The sequence below is a fragment of the Hyphopichia burtonii genome, assembly GCF_001661395.1.
Source record: "Hyphopichia burtonii NRRL Y-1933 unplaced genomic scaffold HYPBUscaffold_7, whole genome shotgun sequence".
NCBI lineage: Eukaryota > Fungi > Ascomycota > Pichiomycetes > Serinales > Debaryomycetaceae > Hyphopichia > Hyphopichia burtonii.
The window spans coordinates 713,388-737,525 of NW_017963734.1; the positions used below are offsets into that span (position 1 = coordinate 713,388).

At 35.5% G+C, this 24,138-nt stretch overlaps 13 protein-coding genes and 2 non-coding genes across 15 annotated transcripts; 10 read left to right on the forward strand and 5 right to left on the reverse strand.

The window, feature by feature from the left end:
• Nucleotides 1-839: 839 nt before the first annotated feature.
• Nucleotides 840-911, forward strand: HYPBUDRAFT_t148. The gene has a single exon. It is a non-coding gene; the product is annotated as a tRNA-Asp (tRNA).
• A 17-nt stretch (nucleotides 912-928) lies between these two features.
• On the forward strand, nucleotides 929-999 carry HYPBUDRAFT_t149. Its single transcript has one exon. It is a non-coding gene; the product is annotated as a tRNA-Gly (tRNA).
• A 257-nt stretch (nucleotides 1,000-1,256) lies between these two features.
• Nucleotides 1,257-5,177, forward strand: HYPBUDRAFT_243648 (transport protein particle complex II subunit). Its single transcript, XM_020223317.1, has one exon. The coding sequence runs from the start codon at nucleotides 1,293-1,295 to the stop codon at nucleotides 5,073-5,075; it is 3,783 nt and encodes a 1,260-aa protein (XP_020074787.1). The 5' UTR covers nucleotides 1,257-1,292; the 3' UTR covers nucleotides 5,076-5,177.
• A 101-nt stretch (nucleotides 5,178-5,278) lies between these two features.
• HYPBUDRAFT_143652 (uncharacterized protein) lies at nucleotides 5,279-7,353 on the forward strand (the record flags this gene model as incomplete). Its single annotated transcript, XM_020219862.1, has 1 exon — nucleotides 5,279-7,353. The coding sequence occupies one exon, from the start codon at nucleotides 5,279-5,281 to the stop codon at nucleotides 7,322-7,324; it is 2,046 nt and encodes a 681-aa protein (XP_020074788.1). The 3' UTR covers nucleotides 7,325-7,353.
• Nucleotides 7,354-7,490: 137 nt separating this feature from the next.
• Nucleotides 7,491-9,136, forward strand: APM4 (Apm4p). Its single transcript, XM_020219398.1, has one exon. It carries the CDS (start codon nucleotides 7,627-7,629, stop codon nucleotides 9,118-9,120), a length of 1,494 nt encoding a protein of 497 aa, XP_020074789.1. The 5' UTR covers nucleotides 7,491-7,626; the 3' UTR covers nucleotides 9,121-9,136.
• Nucleotides 9,137-9,306: 170 nt separating this feature from the next.
• On the forward strand, nucleotides 9,307-10,949 carry PRS5 (ribose phosphate diphosphokinase subunit). Its single transcript, XM_020221792.1, has one exon. The coding sequence runs from the start codon at nucleotides 9,321-9,323 to the stop codon at nucleotides 10,680-10,682; it is 1,362 nt and encodes a 453-aa protein (XP_020074790.1). The 5' UTR covers nucleotides 9,307-9,320; the 3' UTR covers nucleotides 10,683-10,949.
• Nucleotides 10,950-11,753: 804 nt separating this feature from the next.
• GDH2 (glutamate dehydrogenase (NAD(+))) lies at nucleotides 11,754-14,969 on the forward strand (the record flags this gene model as incomplete). Its single annotated transcript, XM_020222609.1, has 1 exon — nucleotides 11,754-14,969. The coding sequence occupies one exon, from the start codon at nucleotides 11,754-11,756 to the stop codon at nucleotides 14,967-14,969; it is 3,216 nt and encodes a 1,071-aa protein (XP_020074791.1).
• A 54-nt stretch (nucleotides 14,970-15,023) lies between these two features.
• On the forward strand, nucleotides 15,024-16,469 carry HYPBUDRAFT_228370 (diphthamide synthase). The gene has a single exon (XM_020223126.1). It carries the CDS (start codon nucleotides 15,390-15,392, stop codon nucleotides 16,437-16,439), a length of 1,050 nt encoding a protein of 349 aa, XP_020074792.1. The 5' UTR covers nucleotides 15,024-15,389; the 3' UTR covers nucleotides 16,440-16,469.
• HYPBUDRAFT_153895 (uncharacterized protein) lies at nucleotides 15,045-15,308 on the reverse strand. Its single transcript, XM_020221793.1, has one exon. It carries the CDS (start codon nucleotides 15,260-15,262, stop codon nucleotides 15,095-15,097), a length of 168 nt encoding a protein of 55 aa, XP_020074793.1. The 5' UTR covers nucleotides 15,263-15,308; the 3' UTR covers nucleotides 15,045-15,094.
• A 15-nt stretch (nucleotides 16,470-16,484) lies between the features above and the next one.
• Nucleotides 16,485-18,587, reverse strand: VRP1 (Vrp1p; the record flags this gene model as incomplete). Its single annotated transcript, XM_020223696.1, has 1 exon — nucleotides 16,485-18,587. One exon carries the CDS (start codon nucleotides 18,585-18,587, stop codon nucleotides 16,485-16,487), a length of 2,103 nt encoding a protein of 700 aa, XP_020074794.1.
• A 151-nt stretch (nucleotides 18,588-18,738) lies between these two features.
• On the reverse strand, nucleotides 18,739-19,531 carry YFH1 (ferroxidase). Its single transcript, XM_020223125.1, has one exon. The coding sequence runs from the start codon at nucleotides 19,413-19,415 to the stop codon at nucleotides 18,891-18,893; it is 525 nt and encodes a 174-aa protein (XP_020074795.1). The 5' UTR covers nucleotides 19,416-19,531; the 3' UTR covers nucleotides 18,739-18,890.
• A 214-nt stretch (nucleotides 19,532-19,745) lies between these two features.
• HYPBUDRAFT_153897 (uncharacterized protein) lies at nucleotides 19,746-20,217 on the forward strand. The gene has a single exon (XM_020221794.1). It carries the CDS (start codon nucleotides 19,836-19,838, stop codon nucleotides 20,130-20,132), a length of 297 nt encoding a protein of 98 aa, XP_020074796.1. The 5' UTR covers nucleotides 19,746-19,835; the 3' UTR covers nucleotides 20,133-20,217.
• Nucleotides 20,181-22,133, reverse strand: HYPBUDRAFT_7892 (uncharacterized protein; the record flags this gene model as incomplete). Its single annotated transcript, XM_020223697.1, has 1 exon — nucleotides 20,181-22,133. The coding sequence occupies one exon, from the start codon at nucleotides 22,131-22,133 to the stop codon at nucleotides 20,181-20,183; it is 1,953 nt and encodes a 650-aa protein (XP_020074797.1).
• A 189-nt stretch (nucleotides 22,134-22,322) lies between these two features.
• On the forward strand, nucleotides 22,323-23,147 carry HYPBUDRAFT_112981 (mitochondrial 37S ribosomal protein mS23; the record flags this gene model as incomplete). The annotated part of the gene is made up of 1 exon (XM_020218941.1): nucleotides 22,323-23,147. The coding sequence occupies one exon, from the start codon at nucleotides 22,323-22,325 to the stop codon at nucleotides 23,145-23,147; it is 825 nt and encodes a 274-aa protein (XP_020074798.1).
• A 210-nt stretch (nucleotides 23,148-23,357) lies between these two features.
• HYPBUDRAFT_113693 (uncharacterized protein) lies at nucleotides 23,358-23,534 on the reverse strand (the record flags this gene model as incomplete). Its single annotated transcript, XM_020218987.1, has 1 exon — nucleotides 23,358-23,534. The coding sequence occupies one exon, from the start codon at nucleotides 23,532-23,534 to the stop codon at nucleotides 23,358-23,360; it is 177 nt and encodes a 58-aa protein (XP_020074799.1).
• Nucleotides 23,535-24,138: the final 604 nt, after the last annotated feature.

The following is a 24,138-nucleotide window of genomic DNA, read 5'->3' on the forward strand; positions in this document are numbered from 1 at the left end:
ACTAAAGTGGAATTATTTACCTATATATATATATGTACATGTATTATGATATCTGTCCCGATGTCATTTCACAAAGAATGTTTGTAACATCTTTATTGGACTTCGGCTTTGATGATGTATGNAATCGATCCTGGCATAAGTCAGGCCCGGACATCATCGCCAGACCTTCATGGTCTGACAATTTCAAAGAAGGAAATTGGTATGGCTGTTGCCTTTGGTAAAAATGTTAAATGATTTTGAATATTTCTCTACAATAATTAACAAACTATTCTCTTCTTATGCCAAATCTTTTCAAATCAATCCGTTTCTCCTATGTCCAAAATCTGCTTCTATTCGTAATCCTTTCGTAGTTAACTAGTCTTCCTCGTATTCGGGCATATGACTTACTTCATCTACTAATTTAAGTTTCCTTGATTAAATCAACGAAAGAACTCATACTATCCCCATTCGTCTTACCATGAATTGTATATCAGCTAAAGAACCAACATAGGCTGCATTCTTATTTAAATTTAGTAAAGGGGGATTCCATTTGCTCCAATAGCTTTTAAAGGTTTTCAAATCATCACCGTTTCTCTTTTTATAGAAGAATATGTTCTCTTCGATGAGTTAGATGTATATTAAATCAAACAAAAAAAAATCTATGCCCTCTATATTTTTTTCCAGAAGCCTTTTACTGCGCACAATTTAGCTCTATATGTCCTATTTTCTAAATAGATTTATATTAATATATATTATAAAGCAGAAAAGAAAATATAAAAAGATTTGTTTTTTACGCCAAAAATTAATTAAAAGATATATTGCCTAAGATATATGCACAAAAATCGAATTTTGCACGAAAATCCGTGATAGTTTAGTGGCTAGAATTACCGTTTGTCGCATGGTAGACCGGGGTTCAATTCCCCGTCGCGGAGCATTTTCTCTTACAGCTGCGCAAGTGGTTTAGTGGTAAAATCCAACGTTGCCATCGTTGGGCCCCCGGTTCGATTCCGGGCTTGCGCATTTCTTTTTGCTTCTTCCTACTCTCAATCTTAATCATTGTCAGAAGGTCTTTCATCCTGTTCTTCGTTGATCAACGAGTGCTTGGTGCGGTCAATAAGAAGATCTCGAGTGCTTCTCGATTTTTTTTTGTTCGAGAAAAACACCCAAACACCAAACAACACGGTTTTGTTCTTGTTGTCAGATCAAAATTTCAACTTGAAGCTTCGAAGCAGAATCAGGATTGAAAAGAACAAACGGATTCATATCTAATTAAGAGAGTTTGGGAAGTTTTTCAGATGAAAAAGTAACATAAAATGGAATTGAGTGATTTGAATCTAAGAAATCCCATCAAGGTTGGATATTATAATCCATTTGATATATACCTGACGATTAAGGATGATTTTGAAAGTAAATTCCCATTAACAAATCTTCATTGGAAGTATCATCCTTTAAAACCATTGAAGTCGATACCGCTTCTCCCGGTGAAGCTAATCGAAGAAGTACCAAAATCGGTTGCTCATGAAGTTGATAATGATAGCGTTTATATCAGATTGATGTTTATAAAAGTTGAAAGTATTGACACTTATAGATCTCAAGTAAGGCCATTAATCAAGGCTTGGATGAATAAACTAGTTGAAAATTCCGGTCTTGAATGGGCAATAATTCTATTTATACCTTCTAGTGGCAAAGATAAGACCTCGAGTATAATAAAGACATCTGCTTTTGATAAGTTGAAGATGGATTTTGGAGTTGATGGTAAAGAGTTACCATCTTCACTCAATGATGAGGATTCAGATTCAGAAAATGAACATTGTTTCAAATTGAAAGAATCTTACGAGAATGATATCCAAAAATTGGAAGCCTATAATGATATTACCGGGAAATTAAAATCTTTATTATTAAAATCTTTTAATAGACAGTATCAAACTTACAATGATGAGATAATTCAGCATGATATTGAAAAGGGTAGCATTGACTTGGATATACCAAAATTCAATATGAAATTAAAATTGGCTAATTTACTTAATGATATGAGGCTCTTACAAGAATCGTTCGACATTTATAATGAATTAACCACCGATTTAGCTCATCTTCAATCGAAATTTCCCGAAAAATTTGAAAATGCCTTGATAACTATACCAAAGGATTTCACAAACTATGTTTTTGAATCCTCGTTTGACTTGAAAAACTTGAAGAACAAACTTTTCAATTACCAGTCTAACTCTGTAAACATCCTAGAAATCAAAATCCTTTTATTCATTAACAAATCAATCTTATTGCAATCATTATCTAATTTTGCTACAAGTATTTCAATTTCATCACTTTTCATATCAAATCTCTTTCAAAACGTGATATACTTTTTAAATGATCTAAATAGTATGTTTCCTAATCAAAATTTAGAAGAATGGTCTTACATAATTGTGGATAACTACCTTAATTTACCCATTTGCGATAAATTAATTGAAATAAATAATAAGAATAATAGTGAATCCACTCAAACCTACAATTTAAACGAAATTTATGAATTTAAAGGTGAACTTCGGTTATTACAAAGAAATCTTTTATCAAAATTGGCAGAAAAGAAACATTTCTCATTTACCGAAATTCTTCAAGATATTTCATTGGATGACGAAGGGAAAAAACCTGAACTTGAATTGTCATTCGAGCCGCTTATTTCAATTCTTGAAAGTGAAACAAAATATTATGATTATTTTGAAAAACTCACGGAAGCAATTATTCAAGATTTTGTTGCAGCCGAAAGGTCGAAATCTATTGACATTTTAAGTATTGATTTGGCAATTTTAAATTATAAACGTGGTAATTATGCAGAAGCATTGAACATTTTGCAAGACTCATACGAATTTTTCATCCAAAATGGATGGAATTTTATGGGAGGCATTCTATTAGAAATTTATTTAGAATGTATTGAAAAAACTCAAAATACAGCTGCATCACTCATTCTTACCACTTGCCTCAAATTATTTAGTAACTTGACTAATAAAGATAATAATAAAGTTGGTATTAATAACTATGGAAGAACCAAAAAGCAGACTCAAGTTAAGTCATTATTCGAAAAGATTGTTAATTATTCTACTAAATTGGATCACACTTATAAATTTCCAATAAAACATTTGTTTGATTTCAAGATTTTACCTTTCATAAAACCAGCCAAACAAAAGACTGACAAAAACTATGTCGAGGTCGAAATTGATAACTTTTTTGGTATTGATTTCCATTTTGATTCAATCGAATTAGTATTATCTTCGAAATCGTCGGAGGAAGATCCTGTGAATGGTGCTAATCAGTTGCTATTCAAATCAAATAATTTGAGTTTGTCTCAAAATTTGAAAAACTTATTAAAAGTTCATACTACTGACTTTCAGATTGGGGTATTCAACTTGAGTAATTTAATAATAAAGGTGAATGATAAATTACATTTGGTCCAAAATATTTCCGAATTAGAAATTCAAGATGATGAAGTATCAGTCGAAAACAACACCACTGTAATAAGACATTCCAAAAATTCTATACTCACTGATTCCATTGTGGGTGGTCCACATCACGCAAGTGATGATGATACATTAGTTCCATATCAAGAATTCATTATGTACCAAAATTTGAAGAAATTTCGTTGTGAATTTTTAAATCCACTACAAATTCGTTTGGGCAAGTCCAGTGTGGCATTAAAACTTTTAAACGGTGAGGCTGCTGTTGAAAATATAAGGGCTACCATCTCGCCAATCTCTACTGGACTTAGTATCGATGGAAAACTGAACGAAAACTTCACCTTGGATTCTTTAAAGGCCAATGAAACTCATATCTTTGATATACCTTACATATACCTGGGCGAAGATCAGATCATTGAATTCCTGGCCAAAGTAATTTATACTGTCAATGGAGAGGAATTCCAACATATAATCAAAGAAAAGATTGACAAAACTTTAACTATATCAGTTTCAGTACAGGATATATTCAAATCTGATTTTGTATTTTCTAAATTCCAAGTTGGTACTTCCAATGCAAAACTTCCTATAAGAATTTTATCCAATGACTTAAAAACGCTGAACGAAAATTATAAAATCGAAAAACCCCCAAGCGTACCTAATGGAAGATCACATGTGACCTTCGGTGAGCAGCCGGCATCCTTTTTCTATAAAATAATTCCAAATACAAACTACACTATAGATGTTTCTGATACTTTAGATCTTTCGGTGAACTATTCAAATCTCCAAGATGAGTGTCTTGCAATTATTGAACATTTCATGCTAAATTATTTTGAAGAAAATGACATACTTGATTATTGGTTTCTTTTCAAAGGTCAAATATTTAAACATTTGAAATTTGATTTGAATAGGTATGCAATATTTGGCACAGTAGTATTGACTAACTATTATGAAGTTGGATTACTTGCGGAAAAACTTACAAATCAACATATTGATGTCTTGAAAGTAAAGAATTTACTTACAGGCTTTTTCCAATCCTTATTTTGCGAGACGAATGAATTGTCTAAGTCGGTGATACCAAGCTCAGAATTCTCACAAAGGGAACTTCTTATATCTGTCCCTATTCCAGTATTATCAATTCTTCAAATTGTTGATTTCGAATTTGAAAGAAAACCCCAATACGTCGTTGGTGAACCAATTTTAGTGAAGTTGAAAGTAGAATCTACATCAAGATGGTCTACTCAAAGTCCACTAAGAGATGACGTGGAAGCTTCAGCTTCCGAAGATACTCAGGACTTGTCAATTCTAGCCGAGTCATCCCCACATAAAGCCTCTCCTGATAAGTCATTAATAAAAGCCAGCAAAGCCGAAAAAGATTCTTTTCAAATTACTATTCAAAATGATGAAAATTGGCTAATTTCAGGATTGAAGAAACAATCGTTCGATATAGATCCTTCAAAAATTGTGAATGAAAACGATTTTGAACTCATTTTAATTCCGCTTAATGTTGGTAAGTTGCTATTACCTAGAATAAGTATCAAAAGTATGAATTTAAATTCCAAAAACGACATTTCAATGGATTTCAGCGTCAAAAATGGTCTCGATACTCTATTGGTTGTGCCAGAATTGGATAGCATTACATTTTCCTTTTAACATGACACTAATCAGTGTCTCTGCATCGTCTAGTATATTCTATGTATATTAATATTTAACATTTGCATCTAAGATTATTTGCATCATTGATGTTATCCGTACACCAATAACAGAAAGAATCAGGTTGCGTAAATTTATGATTCATAAGTGAAAAAAAATCTGATCTAAATGAAAGTAACCCATCTTTATCCAAAGGTTTAAGCATGTCATCACCGTCACCGTCTTCTCAAGTGGATGAGAACCTCATCCACATCCCAATACCGCATTATCCTCCCTTTAAATTGAGATCATCTTTAATAGACAAGGATCCTGTTATTTGGGTTCACTTACTAGAAGCATACATCAACTTATTTAAGTTTTTAATTAGTCCTGAATCTCAAGTTAAAAGACTCAATGTTAAGTCACAGCAACAATTACAGCTATTCTTGAAGGTATTCTTGTTTGAAACATCTGAAGAAACCAGTAAGATTTTTTCTTTAGGGGCAATTAACCCCGACATCACCACCAATACTACAATTTTAAGAGCTTATGTATTTCAGTTGATTAAAAGTTACAGTTTGGTTAAACTCAGCTTGACAGGAGAGTCTATTTGGCACTTTATCACCATTTACGCAAAGAATAATGCATCAACAGTTCGTGGCTTGGTAGATGGGACATTTAAATCAAAGTACAATGACAATAAAAAGTCAGGTAACATTAGCTCAATCAGTTCAGTTCATAAGTACTTAGAAGGTTTGATTAGTAATGGCCAGTTCAAGCAAGCTGATTTAACGACATTATCTTATCTACTAGGTCAACATACGAGTGCAGGCGCAAAGACTAAGACCTTTAATATATCAGGTGCAAATTCAAACAACCCCAAAACAAAAAGCATCAATAAAAATCTGACTAATTCTTCAAATTTCGCCGAAAAATTCGTTGATACTAATTTTATTGAAATTTTAGAAAAGCTTTATGTAAATGGAAGAGGTGTTCATGCCAAAACGGTTGAAAAAATCATGGTTGTTTCTATAATATCCTTATCTACGGCCAAAGTGGCCAATTTGGTTACGGGACTAGGTATAAACCAAGTCAAAGCTTTAATTTTATCTCCATTGTTGAGTACGGTGATTATTTCGGATGCTTATTCTGAGCTTAACCCGGGACTTGAAGAAAGATTACCATTTTTACGAAAATTAACTTTCGTTGGCGACAACTCTGAAGATGAATTAAGTAAGGGCGATTCTATTGACGTTAGTCCCGAACATATAAGCTTGTTACAAGATCTTTTCCCCCAATTAACCAATAAACAAGCAATCACCGTTTTGAAAGAAAATAATGGAGATGTTGAACATGTGACCAACATACTTCTTGAAAATCCAGATTCAATATCTGATATTAAAGAATATGAGCCAAAGCGAAAGAGTGCTGAGGATAGTCAAGAAGCTCAAAGAAGAGTTGCAAACGAATTGAAAAAGGCTCAGGCTAGATTTAAAAATTTCGACAATGGTGCAATAGTGCAAGGAAAACATCAAATGAGTAAAAAAGAGGTTTCAAATCCGGAAGATTTGAAGAAAAAGACTCTTTCTGCAGCTTTGAAACTCATGTACGAGGATGATGAAGATGAGCCTGATGATACATACGAGGAGCAAGAAAAGACAACCGGTGCTGCTGTTGATGATCCTAATGCAAAGGGAAACAAGGGAAACGCAAGCTCTAAATTCAAAGTTCTTGTTGACGATGATGCTGAGTCTTCAGCTTCACGTAGAAGAGATGAGACTCCACCCCCAAGAACTGAAAGCAAAATCGACTTGATTGAACGATACTTGTTCAGTGTTTACAAGACAAAAGGTGAAGAGTCATTCAGCAAAACAGCAAGAAAGGCCAGTTTACGTCAAACCATGAAAAAATCCACCGGCTGGTCTGACGAACAAATCGAAGGCTGGTTGAGAATGCTCCACAAGTCTCCCAAGAGATATAAACTTCTCGAAGAGTATTTCCTTTTTGGAGGTGGTAATCCAAATAGAGCCCCCCAACCTCCACCAATCGAGAAACTCAATCTCGGTGATTCAGAACCACCCCAACCCAAGCCTATTAAAATAGAAAAAAAGCCCAAATCCGACCAAAAATCTAATGAATCAAATGATAAAACTAAGGCTAAAAAAGATAATGCTAAAAATGAAAAGAATAAAGCTTCGCGTGCCAACCATAACCGTAAGACTGGCCACAATAAGAAAATGGCTGCTCAAATAGCAGGCATGAGACAGTAAGTCTTCATATATATATATTTGGCTACCTTATAGATTAATAGTTAATGTATTCATATATTCTAGTTTTTGCAACCTTTACACGACTGGAGAATCCAGACGAAAAATGGGGACACGCCAAAATTTTGAGAATAACAGAAGTAACAGATCAATGATAACTTAATTGAAAGAATCATTGTATTGATTTGACTTGATTAAATACATTGGCCTGACTTGAGCTTGTTGCGCTAGATTACCAACCTGCCCGTGATATTTTATATATGCAATTTTTTTTTTTGAACGGTTACTGGTAGAATATAAAAGTTATGATCACTGCATTATTCATATTTGATGCTAAAGGAGATATATTGATTTCCAAACTATATAAGGAGGGAGTGAAGAGAAATATATCTGATGTGTTCCGGATTCAGGTGATTACTACCAATTCCAAGAATAACTCAGCTGGCGATAGTGATGGGAGAGATGTGAGATCGCCAGTTTTAACGTTAGGATCCACATCGTTTATTTATATCAAGTCGGGATTACTCTGGATATGTGCAGTTACAAGGTCTAATCAAGATTGTTCACTTGTGTTAGAATTTTTGTATAATTTTGAAAATTTGTTAAAGAACATGTTGATCGGATACGGAAATGATTCACAACTAAGCATTAAGAAACAGTTAACTGACGAATTAATAACAAATAACTTCAATTTGATATATGAGTTATTAGACGAAGTCATAGAATTTGGATACCCAACCAATCTTGAAATCAATTATTTGAAGAATATGATTACATCGATACCTGCGAGTGATAATATATTCAAAATTGCAAATACCAGATTATCAAGAAGTAATAACAGCAGTAACGATAAACCAGTGTCTAACAAATCCAGTAAATTGAGTGGATCCAATGTAACTTGGAGAAACACTGGTATCAAATATAGAAGAAATGAGATTTTTTTAAATGTTGAAGAACGTATCAATGTTTTAATGAATGCACAATCAGAAGCATTAAGAGTTTATGTGGATGGAGCTATTCAAATGAAGACCCATTTATCCGGGATGCCAGAATGTAGATTTGGATTAAGCGATGATAGCATGTTACTTAATCTGAAAAGTTCAGAAAATCAAGATAGTGCTGCATATGCATATACATCAAATAATAGAAATCATAATGAAGTTACATTAGAAGATAGCAAATTCCATCAATGTGTTGATTTAACCAAATTTGATTTGGAAAGAGTGATCCAATTCATTCCACCGGATGGAGATTTCCAATTAATGTCATACCATTGCTTACTGAATATAAATCTACCTTTCAAAGTATACCCACAAGTTCAAGAAATTGGAAGACTGAAGTTACATTATAAAATTAGAGTTAAATCAGCATTCCCAGCAAGACTACCAGCCACCAACGTGCAAATCAAAATCCCAACACCTAGAGGGGTCATTAAATCAATGGCTACAAACACCCTGGGTAAATCTAAGTTCCATCCGGAGGAAAATTTATTTATTTGGAAATTCAATAAATTTTTCGGAGAACAAGAACATATTTTCACCGGGGAAGTGGAGCTATCCAACAATCATAATGATTTCGGACCTAATAGCTCCATGCTGGAAGACGACTTCAATCAAGTTTATAACAATGGTATAATCAATTGGAATCGACCACCAATCAAATTAGAATTTAAATTGGATATGTTTTCTTGTTCTGGTCTAACGGTTAAATTCTTGAAAGTTCAGGAGAAACTGAATTACAGAACAGTGAAATGGGTCAAGTACTGTACCCAAGCTGGATCTTATGACATTCGTTACTAAAATATAACATTTTCACCATTTTTCCATGTAGACCTTTTTTGCACCCGAATAATTTCCACGTGCAAAGACCCTGTATGTACGGGTTTGGAAAAACTAAAATTTTTTTTTTTTTTTTTTTCATTAGTTTTTTTTTGGATTCCTCATCAGCCAAATCATCAGCCAAATCATCTTCTAGAGATAGATAGAGAAGCACAGACAAGATGAGAGATTTGATAGTATTGGGAGGAAGCTCACACCCCAGTCTCACCCGGAATATATGTCGTAACTTGACTACCGAACAAGGGCTAGTTGATCTGAAGAAATTTAGTAATGGAGAAACTAGTATTGAGATTCGAGATTCAGTTAGAGAAAAAGATGTTTTCATAATTCAAAGTGGATGTGGACAAGTTAATGACAATTTCATTGAATTGTTGATTATGATAGCAGCATGTAAGACAGCCAGTGCCAAAAGAGTTACGGCGGTATTACCATTATTTCCATATTCACGTCAACCCGATGTACCGCATGCAGCATCAATTACTGGAGCACCATCTATAAGTACTAAGAAGGAACAATATACTTTTGAAAGTGCTCCCAGCACCCCCAGACCATTGAGTAGAAATGATGATGTAGCATCACCACCATTATCATTAAACTATGGAGCAAATAATAATAATGAATTATTGAATCGAGCAGCCATTAATAATGCTAACAGTGGGATTAAACAGCCAATTGCAAGTAGACCGGCCACCCAAGCCATAGCAGAAACTGATGTTAATGGTAAAACCGAAAGTGGATATAAACAATGGATTGCACAAAATGGAACCCTTATAGCAAATTTATTAACTACAGCAGGTGCCGATAGATGTATTACTATGGATTTACATGATGCTCAATTCCAAGGGTTTTTCAATATTCCGGTTGATAATTTATACCTGAAACCATTATTAAAACATTATATCATGGATTATATTCCAAACTATGAAGAATGTGTTATAGTAAGTCCTGATAGTGGAGGAGCTAAAAGAGCCACATCCTTAGCCGATGCCTTGGGATGCTCTTTTGCATTGATTCATAAAGAACGTAGAGCCAAATTAGCCAAAAACCCTCCTTCTACCGCTGCCAGTGCATCTTCCAATAAAGGTCCCTTAACAGTGATAAGCGGGGGTAGTATTGGAATGTCCAGTAGTACTAGTGTCAATACCACTGCTAATGCTACCACCACCATGGTTGCAACTACAATGTTGGTGGGAGACGTTAAAGATAAAGTATGTGTTTTGGTTGATGATTTAATTGATACTTCTTACACCATCACCAGAGCTGCCAAATTACTAAAAGACCAGGGTGCCAAATACGTTTATGCTTTGGTCAGCCATGGGATCATGAGTGGAGACGCCGTTAATAGAATTAACAAAAGTGCCATTGACAAATTAATCGTTACCAATTCAGTACCACAATTAGATCATATTTCTCAATTGGGCGACAAATTAGAAGTTTTGGACGTTTCAAGAATATTGGCTGAGGCCATTAGAAGAATACATAACGGAGAAAGTGTCAGTATGTTATTCGATCACGGTTGGTGATGTCTAGTTGCAAATCATGCTGCATCCTAATACCTCTTATATAGTTATATACAATTGAAAAACAAACCTACCCTACACGTACCATCACCCGCCAACTCAGCATACCTAGTAACTCAGTATACCCAGCTATCTCAACCCCAGCTATCCCAGCACCCAACTATCCCAGTATACTAGTAAACTGATACTGCTAGAGTAGCTGAATCCCCCCGCTGTCCGAATCGCTTGTGGTTACCCCGGATAATCATCTCCGAATTGGAAAACCCTCCCGGAGAGAGAAACCCATACACCACCCCTCTTTTCGAAATACGTCAAAAAAAAAAAGCTCTGCTAATGCCGTTTATCATTGCCCTGTATAAAAAAAAGAAGCAAAAAACTGCGCGGTTTGTGATTCTACTCACTTTCTTTCTGATAGCGGGTATTTTAGCAACAAGTCCATTGAGCATTGACAAGGGCATTGGCAAGGGCATTGACAAGGGCATTGATTCCGTAGACCCGTCGTGGAAGGCTTTTCAGATTGAGAGCATTACATTGTTCAGTAGGTCAATAGGTTAATAGGTCAATAATTCAATTATTCAATACGTTTTACAGGATATTACTGGTCATATCGAGAAGTGAAAACTACAGGTAACTTTCTCAGGATATTACAGGTCGCGATATTACAGGTCACGATATTACAGGTCACGATATTACAGGTCTCATTGACCAGTGGATATTACAGGTCACGATATTACCAGTCACATTTACGGAGGAAGTGATCTGTAACTGTTGAGAATCTGACTGATCGCAGCTATTTTTACCAGTGTTTATTTTTCCAGAAAAACTTGTTTATTTTTTCGGGATTGGGGTACGGATAGAGAGGGGGTTTAGTGAATAGCCAAAAAACCTCTCTTATCGCAACACAACTATACGTAAAGGGGAACTTGAACTTTTCCACAATTTTAAAAAGAATATAATAGTTGCCCCTCATTTTTTTTCAATTTCAATTGGAAAAGTATATAAAGAGTTGAAATTGTCTTATTCGATATTAGGTATTTTGATCATTGATAAATTATTTTTATTATTACAAGCAAGATGGCTTCATATGAACCTCAATTGCAAAATTTATCTTTAGGTAGATCAATTTCAAATTCTTCGTCAGTTCAAAGTTTAAAACATGGATATATTGATAAACCCTTCCTGGGTAAGAAAGATCAGTATGAACAAGTTTTAGATATCTTGGATAGTACGGGATTCATACCCGAATCCCTAATTGAACTGGAAACACGTTGGTTTTATGAATCTTTAGGTATTGATGATGTTTTTTTCGCTAGAGAAAGTCCAGAAGGTATTGCTAATCACATCCATTCCCTTTACTCATGTAAAGTTCAAGCTTACTCTACTAATATCTTGGATCAACCGTTAATCCAATATAAAAGAGAAGGTGATGATCACGCAGTATTTTTCGAAACTTCTTTAAGTCATCCAAATGATAAATTATCAAATGATGTTAGTGCTAATTTGAAAAATAGATTTGAAGAAAGAATCGACGATAAATATATTGATCCTTCTTTTTATAAAACGTCAAGTTATCGTCAAGAATATTTCAGTGCTCCTCTCAATTTTAAATCTGATCCAATTTTATCAGGAGTTGCAGAAAAAAATCCGGCCATATTACAAAATCAATTAGTAAAATGCTATTTTGTTTATAAAAATCATTTTCAAGAAGAATCTAATCCAAATGAAACTGATATAAATAAACTTGGTGATTCTACTTTTTTGAAAATTGCTTCTGAAAATACTAAAAAATTATATTCTGAAATCATTAATAATGTTTTGAAAACTACTGGTCCAGTCATTAAACATTTCCCAATTGAAGATCTGGAAGAATATCGTGTTGTTATTGGGTTTAGACAGAAAACTTCTACCCGTTATAATTCGGCTTTAAGTGATTTAGCTAATTATTATAAATTACAAACAACTCGTAAATACGTTGAACAATTTTCAAATGGTATCACCATTATTTCAATGTATGTTACTTCAAGTCCAAATAATCAAAAATTAAATCCAGTTGATTTATCAATTTATCAAGTTATTAAAGAAGCTAGTTTATTATATTGTATTCCTCATAATTATTTCCATGATCGTTTTATCAATGGTGATTTATCTTTACAAGAATCTATTTATGCTCAATGTGGGGTTGTTTTTGTAACTCATTTCTTGAATAGATTGGGTCCAGAATATAATAAGTTAACTTCTTTATTAGATGCTTCAAAATCAATTCAACATGCTGAAGTCTTGAATAATTTAAAGAAGAGACTTAGAGCTGAAACTTATACTCAAAATTATATTCAAGAAGTTTTCAATTCAAAAAGTGATATTGTTCGTAAATTATATCGTCAATTTGCTGATACTCATTATATTCGTTCTTCAATGGAGAAAACTTTATCTTATCAAAGATTATCTCAAATTACTCCAGTTGGTAATGATGAAGAATTTGAAAAATTATTGAGTAGAGAATGTTCTCAAAATGAACATCAAATATTCGTTTTAAGAGCTTTATATTATTTTAATAAGTCAATCTTGAAAACTAATTTTTTTGTTTCAACTAAAGTTGCTATATCTTTTAGATTAAATCCTTCATTTTTACCTTTGAGTGAATACCCTGAAACTCCTTTTGGTATGTTTTTCGTTGTTGGTAATGATTTCCGTGGGTTCCATATTAGATTCAGAGATATCGCTAGAGGTGGTATTAGAATTGTTAAATCAAGATCCTTAGATGCTTATAATGTTAATGTTCGTAATTTATTTGATGAAAATTATAATTTAGCTTCTACTCAACAAAGGAAAAATAAAGATATTCCTGAAGGTGGTTCTAAAGGGGTTATTTTATTAGACCCCGGTATTGCTCAAGAAAGACCAAGACAATGTTTCGAAAAATATATTGATTCTTTAATTGATCTATTATTAAAACAATATATTCCTGGTGTTAAAGATAGCTATGTTGATTTATATAATAAACAAGAAATTTTATTCTTGGGTCCTGATGAAGGTACTGCTGGTTATGTTGATTGGGCAACTAACCATGCTAGATCAAGAGGTGCTCCATGGTGGAGATCCTTCTTAACTGGTAAATCTCCTCAATTAGGTGGTATTCCTCATGATGAATATGGTATGACTTCATTATCGGTTAGAGCTTATGTTAATAAAATTTACGAAAATTTAAATTTGGAATCAAGACCAATCAGAAAATTACAAACTGGTGGTCCAGATGGTGATTTAGGAAGTAATGAAATTAAATTAAGTACTCCTAATGAAGTTTATGTTGCAATTGTTGATGGTTCAGGTGTAATTGTTGATCCTCAAGGTTTAAATAAGGATGAATTATTAAGATTAGCTGATCAAAGAAAAATGATTGACCACTTTGATTCGAAATTATTGTCACCTCAAGGTTTCCGTGTTTTGGTGGATGACGTTGATGTTAAAATACCAAATGGTGAAATCATTACTAGTGGGGTTGCTTTTAGAAATGGTTTCCATATTAACTTTAAAGATGTTTTGAATGATGAAAATGGTGGTGGAATTGACTTATTTGTTCCATGTGGTGGTAGACCAGGTGCCATTGATACTAATAATGTCTATGACTTAATTAATCCTAAGACAGGTAAATCAATCATTCCTTACTTTGTTGAAGGTGCTAACTTATTCATTACTCAATCTGCCAAATTGGTTTTAGAAAACGCTGGTACCATAATTTTTAAAGATGCTTCAACTAATAAGGGTGGTGTTACATCTTCTTCATTAGAAGTCTTGGCTGCATTGGCCTTTGATGATAATGGATTCTTATCCAATATGTGTGTTGATGAAAAAACTGGTGCTAAACCAAAATTATACCAAGATTATGTTAAAAATTGTCAACGTATTATTGTTAAGAATGCTCAATCTGAATTCCAAAGTTTATGGGACTTAAAGAAGGTCACTGGGGTCCCAATTACTGAATTATCTGACAAATTATCAGTTACAATCAATAGATTAGCTGATGAATTAGCTAATTCAAAAGAATTATGGAATGACGATGTTGAATTTAGAAATGCCGTTTTATTAGATTCCTTACCTTCATTGTTACTCGATGTTATTGGTATAGATCAAATTTTATTAAGAGTTCCTCAACCTTATTTAAAAGCCTTATTTGCAACCCGTTTAGCTTCAACATTTGTTTATTCTAGAGGTATTGATTCAAATCCTGCCAAATTCTTGGAATTCATCAGTTCTATCAGAAAACAATATGTTCAAAAAGGTTTACTTAAATAAGTTTTAGTTCTACATTTAGTTTAGTTTGGTTACATTTATATTTTTTTACTTTCATTTGTTGGATGTCAATCGTAGCTTATAACTTGTAGATATTTTATTAATAAAATTATATCAGCTAAATAAGATTATTCCAGTTCCTTCTCCATCTGCTTCAATATATCTGCTCTTGCCAGTTTCTCTTCCTCTATTCTAGTGGTAACGTATTCACCCAATAATGCAAAAACAAAGGTTGATCCCCCTATATAGTATCTTGCCTTAACCGGAAGACTGTTCCATTTATTCCATAAATTCATTAGTGTGTTTGTTGTATGAAGAGAAGTAGTTGAGTTTATTTTTCAGTTTTTATTTTTCGATCTTTAATTTGATTGAAAAAAAAAAAAAAGTTGAAAAAAAAAATTGTATCTTTGCAACTCTTCCATAATGACCAGCCAGAGTAAGAGACTCGGGGTGACAAAGACAAGTTTACCTCCATGCTGTCTTAGAATCCACCCTATCGACACTTCGCTTATAATATTAGGAACTTACCAACTAGACAAACCAACAGGTAAAAGAACGGGATCCATCGATCTATACAGGTTTGATCAAGATGGCTTAAATTTGACATTGATAAAGTCGATTGCAACTGAAAGTGCAGTGCTAGATATAAAGATATCACCATTTGATCCGTCTTTGTTGGTTTCGGCACATTCCACCGGTAATATTCAATTGTGGACAGTCGATCATGTTAGCCCAGATATAACTTTGGTTGAAAATCGTCATATATTTGATTCTGAAATACTTATTACCTCCATATTTTTCAATCCCCAAGAGAAGAATAAAGTTGTTACTACTCTCACCTCAGGGGAGCTGGCTTTGATTGACTTAAACGACTTCAGCCATGAGGTATTTGATACAGTACATGATCTTGAATGTTGGACCGCCGGGTTTGGTGAATTGGGCCAATTATCAAATGTAGTATTTACTGGGGGTGACGATGCAAAATTGATAGCTCACGACTTGAGAATGAAGAATTCTATCTGGTCAACAAGCTATAAGCACCACGATGCTGGGGTGGTATCAATTCTATCCCCCAATAAAAATTGGAACAATTCCAACTCGAATCATTTATGGACTGGATCATATGATGATAATTTAAGGATTTTAGACTTAAGAGTAATGGATAAAGTGAACCCTCAATTGATTCCAGGTTTTATTCCAAAGGTTTTAGAACAAAAAAACCTCGGTGGTGGGGTTTGGAGATTGATACCGTCTCCCATAGAAAATGATAATAGAGTTATGTCTTGTTGTATGTATGATGGTGCACGTATCATAGATCAGGTTGACCAACTGTTTCAAGTTTCTCGTTATTTCAAAAAGGATCATGAAAGTATGTGCTATGGTGGAGATTGGTCACAAGATGGTAAATACATAGCTACGTGCTCTTTCTATGATAATGTAGTACAAATATGGTCACCAAATGACGTAGAATAATCATTTATATATAAATACATATTTTTACTTTAATATTTTTTTGATTCAATTGTATAAACTTAAGTCCAATGGCACAGAAGAGCCTCTACCACTAGGATATAGCTTAGCCTTATCGCCCCTTTCCCCAAATCTTCTAGGGTTAGGAAGTGAATTAGCGTTGACGAACTTGAACCTGTTTTCTTTGTCTTCGATAACAGTTTTTCCTGATGATGATCCACCACCATTTCTTGATGCAGCGTTAATTGTATAAGCCAGAGCAGAAATTTTCCGCAAAGATTGTCCGGTGGATTGTTGCTGATCCAAATTAGATGGAGGTGGTGGAGGAGCAGATTTTTTGGTATTTCTTTTAGAAGCAAATGGTGATAAAACTGATGAAGTAGTTGTTGATGACGGACTTGCAGAAAATGGTATTTGTTCGGATGGAGGAGGTGGAGGAGCAGTATTCACTGGAGGTGGAGGAGGTGGAGCAGATGATGTAGGGGGTGGAGATGGTGAATTATCACGGGGAGGGAACGACGGAATGACTGGAGGTGGAGCGGGTGGTGCTGGAGTTGATTTAGGTGGAGTTGGTGCTATACTTGGGGGTACAGAAGGTACAGGAGGAGCAGGAGGAGCAGATGATGTAGGGGGTGTAGGTATTGGCTTTGGAATGGATGGAGCAGATGGACGTGAAGTCGAATTATTTGGTTTAGCCATACCTGGAATTGGGATTGGAGGTGCACGATTCGATATAGATGATGCTGGTTTATTGAGAGAAGGAATTGATGGTGCACTAGGTGGTTGCCTAGGTGGCGGTGCTGCAGTACTAGAGTTATTTTGGTTGAGAGTAGAAGCACCACTTGAAGTACCATCCACAACGTAAGATTCGTTTCTCTTAGCATTGATTTCGGCGAGAAAAGGTAATCCACCTCCAAGAGAAGGCGGTGGAGCAGAGGACGAAGATGCAGGGGTTGATTTTTTTGACAAATTTGCAGCCGAAGGAGCAGCCGGAGGAGGAGGAGGAGGAGGAGGTGCACCACCAGATGGTAAAGAGGGAGCAGGCGCTGGAGGAGGTGGTGGAGGAGGAGCTGGAGGACCACTAGACGGTAATGAAGGGGCAGGCGCTGGAGGAGGTGGGGTAGGTGGAGCTGGAGGGCCACCCGAAGGTAACGAAGGAGCAGGCGCTGGAGGAGGTGGAGGAGGAGCCGGAGGAGCTACAGATGAGCTTCTCGTAGGAGCATTTGACGAGGGAACTGAATTTGAGTCAATTGTATGTGAATCATCTCTTTTAGCATTAATTTGAGCAAGGAAAGGTAAATTACCTAGAGGAGGAGCAGGGGGAACCGACAGCGAGGAAGAAGAAGCTTTTGCAGCAGGAGGTGCAGCAGACGGTAATGGGGGAGCAGAGGAAGGAACAGGAGGAGGAGCGTCTGGCAATGGAGGAGCAGATGATGGAACTGGAGGAGGTGCGTTTGGTAGTGGAGGAGCAGCAGAAGGAACCGGAGGAGGATTTGGGCTCGGAGTACGATTAATCGAAGAGGAATTCTTCAAATGGCTCGACTTCTTTGGCCTCGAGGGTGGCATTTTAGGAGCCTTTAAAGACCCACTGCTATTATTCGACGAAAGGGGAGGAGGAGCAGAAGAAGGAACTGGAGGAGGTGGTGGAGCCGAAGAGGATGGAGGAGGAGGAACGTTATCAGATAGTTTCCTAGCCGGTCTCGAGGAAGGCATTGAAGGAGGAAGGTTCGAAGGTATTGGCGGCGTTGAAGGGGCCAGGTTATTCGATGGCGGAGTTGGAATACTTGGGGCCGAAGCAGGCACCAATCCACTTCTATTATCAGTTTTCTTTAATTTTGGTATACCACCAGCTAATATATCACCTAATTGAGGAACCCCAGAGGGAGGAGCGACTGGAACAGAAGAACTCGATGATCTACCACCGCCACCACTTGAAGCAGCAGGAGAAGATACACCGACAGATGCCTTAGCGTCCAAAAGAGGGCCCGACTTATCAACTGTCGTTGCCTTTTTCAATTTAGTTCCTTTTCGAATATCTCCTAGTAAAGCGTCTCGACCAGCAGGCATTACTGGGGGTGGACCAGGAGGCAAATTGCCACCACCGCCGAGCGATGGAGGAGGAGGAGGTGGAGGGGGAGGAGGACCTGCCATTGTGATATATAGAGTGTTGAAGTTAAAGTAGTTGATTTGGAGATTATAGCTATGATTCTGTTGATTTGTGGGTTATGTGGACAAACCGCAATTGAGAGACCCGGTGTACGGGCGTGAATTCTTAGATTTGCAGTTTCAATTCAACTACAACCACTACTTGCAAGAGTAAATGACTATCAATGATGTTAATATTGGTAATGTAGTTATAAATAAGATATATACACGAAGAAAGAAGATGGTTTTAATACAACCATGATTGGAAAATACGAGAATCAGCCATAATCGAACAAAGAACCGAGCAAATTACATTTCAATTGATTCGAACTTGAATGGAGACTGGATGGCTTCGGAGATTTCATTTTCCATGATTTCAGTTAAAGAAGAACCATCTTTTAAAGCAATCCACTTACTCTGGATGGAGTCAAATCTGTTTGGACCACTTATTGGACTGCTCAACCAAATTTGCTTGTTTGCCGGTTGTCTATTAATAACGTAAGTCCCGTTTGGAGGCACGGTGACGGTTAATACCCCTTGAACAAGCTCGATTTCAATGCCTTCGTGGTCCATGGATAACTCTTCCAATTCGTCTGACATATTTTCTAAATACTCATCGGCAATACGTCCGTATTCACTTGCCGATATATTATCTATCTTGTCTTCAATTTCTTCTCCCTGGGTACTCAACGCATAGCTCCTGGTGACATTCACCAGCTGTATGGCCTTACTTCTCCATATGTTTGGTGTTGCATAAACAGTTGGAAGGGCTTTTCTCAAACAAGACCCCCCAACGGATCTGGCAATACTGGATCTTAAAGTATTTCTAAACATCTGGAACCCAATCAAGTAGCTAACAAGTCTATTTTCTCGACAACAGCAATGTAATCAACACGGTAAGATCTTATTTATAACCGAATTCTTATTGGTTATAGTGAGATGGAATGGTTATTAAGTTGAGTGTTTTTTCTGCGGGAAATTTTTTCCTTTTGATTTTTGAAAAATCCACAGTTGAAGCTACTTGAATGGTTAACCAATCTTGTTTAGTTCCCCTTTAGCTTACATGAAATGAGTTTGTTGGCCATTATAGCCTTCGGAGGGTTTTTAGTTGCTTGTATCTTGATACTTCCCGTGGTTTCAGGATTAACTCTGGTTGAAAAAAACAAAAAGACAAGAGTCAAGGAAACCAAAACTGGATCCAGGAAAGTAGAATATACTTCCAATGAATACATTCCGCCAGATGAGCTAGCGGCAATGTCAGAGGAGGAGAAGAAAGAGTTTTCATTGAGAGCCAAGGCATCAGCATTGAAAGCACGAATGAATGTCACCTCTGACGATATTCCAATCCAAATCAGATTGAAACAAGCTGAATCCGCAGACGGATTGAGGAAAAGACATAAGGAAAGATTGGATACTGACACCGATCCTAACAACTACGATTACGATTTGGATGATTTGATCCAGGAAGAATCCGAAGAAATTGCCAGACTGCAAAACAATGATTATTATAAAAATGAACAATTAGGTACTACCAAAGAAGAATTGGTTTAAAGAGCAAAAAAAAATTGCATTTATCTATATTTAATCTAATGTACATATTTACAAGGACTCTAAGATATCGAGTAGTCCAATAAGGTAACCTTTTTTAACGTAGTTCAACTCTGCAATGTAAGAGCTTCTCTTTAAATCATCACTTATTGGAATCCACGAATTGGTAGAGTTGATTTTATCAAGTTGATTCATCAAGTCTGATCTATGGGACTCAAGCTGCACCATTAGATCCGATTTGGTTGGTTCATCAAATGGTGAAATATTGATGGTATTGATATAAGCGTCATATATTCTAAATACCAAGTCATTGGGTAATTTAATCAACGAACCTCTATTTCTAGGGATTTTATTAGTTGGAGCGTATTCAGTCAAGTAATGGTCAACAAAATTAGATAATTGAGGGGTCATTTCAAGTTTGTTTAATTTATGCTTGATATTTGAATCATTGGTTAGGGCATCATGAGTATTTAATAACTTACCAGTTATGCTATTAAGAGCTTCAATGTTCCAACCATTTGAAATAGTGGAATTACGACAGAATCTTTGAAAAATCATTTTGAAATCTTTGGTGAGTAGTGGAAGATAACTCTGTTCCACCATCAAGTGTAGTAATTGATCCAATTGATTAAAAGTCACCGGAGGGATATTGAAGTAATGATCACAGAAACAATAGGATTCGAGTAATGATGAAAAAGTAGTTCGATCAGGACTTAGCTTAAACTGTTTAGGAGAAGTTTTCAACACTTTTACTAGATTATCATAAACTTCCATTGAATCATCGATCGAAGTATCATCCTCTGAATTGAGACGTTTATAAATTTCCAATTCAGAACTGTTGTCGTTTGGGGAAATTAAACACATTAAAAGGTTCTCTACTTCATTTCTATAACCAAAGTGAATCAATCCACGGAATACACGATTCAAAAGTCCAGTATTCAAAACCTCAGTCGAATTCAAGAAACTAGCTAGACTTTGGAAAAATAACTCCGTGGAATCAATCTGCTGACTGTATCGAAGTATCAACTTATAAGCCTCATGATTTGGCTCAATCCGTTCAACGATGTCACTAATAACTTTTGGCTGTTCGTGCATTATTGCAACTTTCAATAGGGTGTTCTGAGTGGATTTTTCGATTTCATTACCAAAACTACCCAAGATTTGAGTATAGGTATCCCAATTGAACACTGGAGAAAAATCCCGGATCAAACCTTGATATTTTTCGTAGATGGCAGGGTCTTTTGATATTGCTCTATCGATTCTTTTCAATAGACTTGTTGAGTCCTTATGGAAACTCAGAAGAATGAACTGGTTTCTTTCATTGACTGAAATGGGTAACTTAGAGCTTTTCAAATCATTAAATATCTTAGAACATCGACTAACATGCCTATGACGCATAAGCATCAGTTTTTTCATTAACTCATAAAGGGTCTTGGGAGAGCTTTTTTCAATGTTATATGTATGGGACAACACTGTGGGCATTTTAAAGTCCCTTCTTTTCAAAAATTTAATTAAAAAATTCTCCAAATCTTCATGTTCGATAAATAAGGGTGCAGGGTACGGTAATTTACAGTAATTTTCGTAAAGCTTATCATGATTGATCAAATGGTATTTATTATTCGAGTCACTATGCTGGTACTTCGTTGACAATGTAAACTTTTCTTGTGATGGTGATGGGTATAATGCAAAAAGGAATTTATTATAGTCAAGAGAAGGAGATGATCTTCGATTCGGGAACAGTCTTCTCTCTAGCTTGATCCCGTTTTGCTTGAAGCCGAGCAAGGCTTGATAAACACTCTCCTTAGTGGCAGGAGCCCCCAATTCCAGCGAAAGCTTTACCAAATTAGTCTCTATGCTCTTATTGACCAAAGATATAAGATATGAATCGGACTTTTGTGCAGCCTCAACCTGATCTTTTAGCCTGGAAATAACGCTGGAATATGCGTTTGAAGTCGTATGCGATGATTTAAGCCGGGCACTCGTTGCTATCAGCCGCCGTATCATCACCTTCAACTAGTTTCTCCCTTAATATTAAGTTATATCAATGGAATCTGTCTATAAAATGAAAAAAAGATTTAAAAAGACGATTACATAATCGAGAGAGAATCAACAGAAAAAACTTCATTGAAAAAAAAAAAAAAACCGAAAAAAGTGAAAAATCCTTCTACAACCAAGTACTGACACACAGGCAAGATGAAGATCCAACATAAGGCCACTAACATATTGGGGAAGACCTCGCATTACTTGAAGAGTGGGGTTTTGAAAGAAAAGCCGGTTTGGTTTGACGTTGTGGGCTCGAATCCACCAAATATTGATTTAACTAAAAGAGCGAAATTATTTGATGTTAATGGGCAAAAACAGGATCCCGTGGAAAAATTAAATGATAAACTGAAGAAAAATGGATTGTATAAAACCCGTCATGGCAAAGCGGATCGTGCCAATATAAATACCAGTGTTAATAGGGTACCAAAGTTGTCATTTTTAGAAGATCGATTAAGAGATTTATTTTACCATCAACATCCATGGGAATTTGCTAGACCCAAGACATTAATTGAAAACAAGGGGGATGAATATAAGAAAGGCGATTGGTCCCATATGTTACAATTCCATAAACCATTAGATGGAGAAAGTGTTGTACAAAGAACCGTATGGTTATTAGAGACGGAGAATAAAAAGGGGAAAGGAGGATTACTTGAAGCTTATGATCAGGCCAGGTTTGAATTCTATAGATTGAGAATGGAAGAAGAAATGAACAGTCAAGTATCAAAAGAAGAAAGTGGGATGTATGGGGCCATTTACCCAAGTACAAATATCGAATGGGGATTAGAACAAGAACAAGAACATTTGGATATATGGGCCAAAGCTGCTAGTGAAATGACCGAAGCCAAACTAGCCTCGACAGCCACCCAACAAAGAGCCGCCAATGGATCCCAAGGAGGTGAAGAAATGGAAAGAGATACCCGTTCTATATGGGAAGAAGGATTAGAAAATATTGGTGAATTTGAAGAAGAAAAATAATTTTGTATATAGATTTAGCATGTAATTAATAACTTAACGATTTTTTTGTTTTTACAAATGTAACAATTGATATGCAATAAATATAGAATAAGGTTATATATAAAAAGCTATAAAAATTAACCTATGCAAAACCTTATGAATTATCATATATGAAGTGAAAAGTTTGAATAAATAAATAAAGTACAGAAAACAAGGCACTCCTTGTATATTTTAATGATGTTCATCATGTCCATGATCCTTCTTTAAGAAGAAATGTTCATAAGCAAGATAAATTGAAAAAGTTCCAACGGCAATCCCGAATCCTGGAAACGCATTTTTGAATCTGTTGAAACGGGTGAACTGTCCTTCATACCTCCAAGCATCTCTTTTGGCCCATGGATTACTCATCTTGTATCTATTTGTTTATTGTTTGGTATCCTTCTCCATGAAAAGAGTCTTGTAATGTTAATATCGAGTATTTCATTGGACTAAAAGATTTTGGGAAAAAAAAAAAAAAAAAAAAAAAGAGTGGATTATGTAATCAAAAAATCGATTACGTAATCGAAGAATTGCAGCCATTTCTATACCGATTGCAAGCTTTTAGAGCTAAAGGATAGTATCTGGGGATAGTGCCTGGGGATAACAGAGACGCTGGACTGTTTTTTCAGGGGTAGTTCTGTCTGGTAATATAAGTAGGATGTGTACTTTGATATTTACAAATGGAATGTTGCTAGACTATCAATAACTTTAGCTATTAACGATGTATGTATGGGTGAATCGACTGCAAAGGAAGTAGGGCCTATGTGAATTAGTTAAAATGATGTGATTCACTTCCTTCCTCTATGTGTACATTGACGTGGTAAGTAGTTTTATGATACTCAATACTTACTCAATACTTACTCAATAGTCAATACTTACAATACTCAATACTTACTCAATACTCAATACTTACAATACTCAATACTTACTCAATACTCAATACTTACTCAATACTCAATACTTACTCAATACT

Excerpts from the sequence above, each read along its gene's own strand:
- HYPBUDRAFT_243648 (XM_020223317.1), top strand. The coding sequence starts at position 1,293 with ATGGAATTGAGTGATTTGAATCTAAGAAATCCCATCAAGGTTGGATAT.
- HYPBUDRAFT_153897 (XM_020221794.1), top strand. The coding sequence starts at position 19,836 with ATGTCAGAGGAGGAGAAGAAAGAGTTTTCATTGAGAGCCAAGGCATCA.
- HYPBUDRAFT_228370 (XM_020223126.1), top strand. The coding sequence starts at position 15,390 with ATGACCAGCCAGAGTAAGAGACTCGGGGTGACAAAGACAAGTTTACCT.
- YFH1 (XM_020223125.1), bottom strand. The coding sequence starts at position 19,415 with ATGTTTAGAAATACTTTAAGATCCAGTATTGCCAGATCCGTTGGGGGG.
- PRS5 (XM_020221792.1), top strand. The coding sequence starts at position 9,321 with ATGAGAGATTTGATAGTATTGGGAGGAAGCTCACACCCCAGTCTCACC.
- APM4 (XM_020219398.1), top strand. The coding sequence starts at position 7,627 with ATGATCACTGCATTATTCATATTTGATGCTAAAGGAGATATATTGATT.
- HYPBUDRAFT_153895 (XM_020221793.1), bottom strand. The coding sequence starts at position 15,262 with ATGAATTTATGGAATAAATGGAACAGTCTTCCGGTTAAGGCAAGATAC.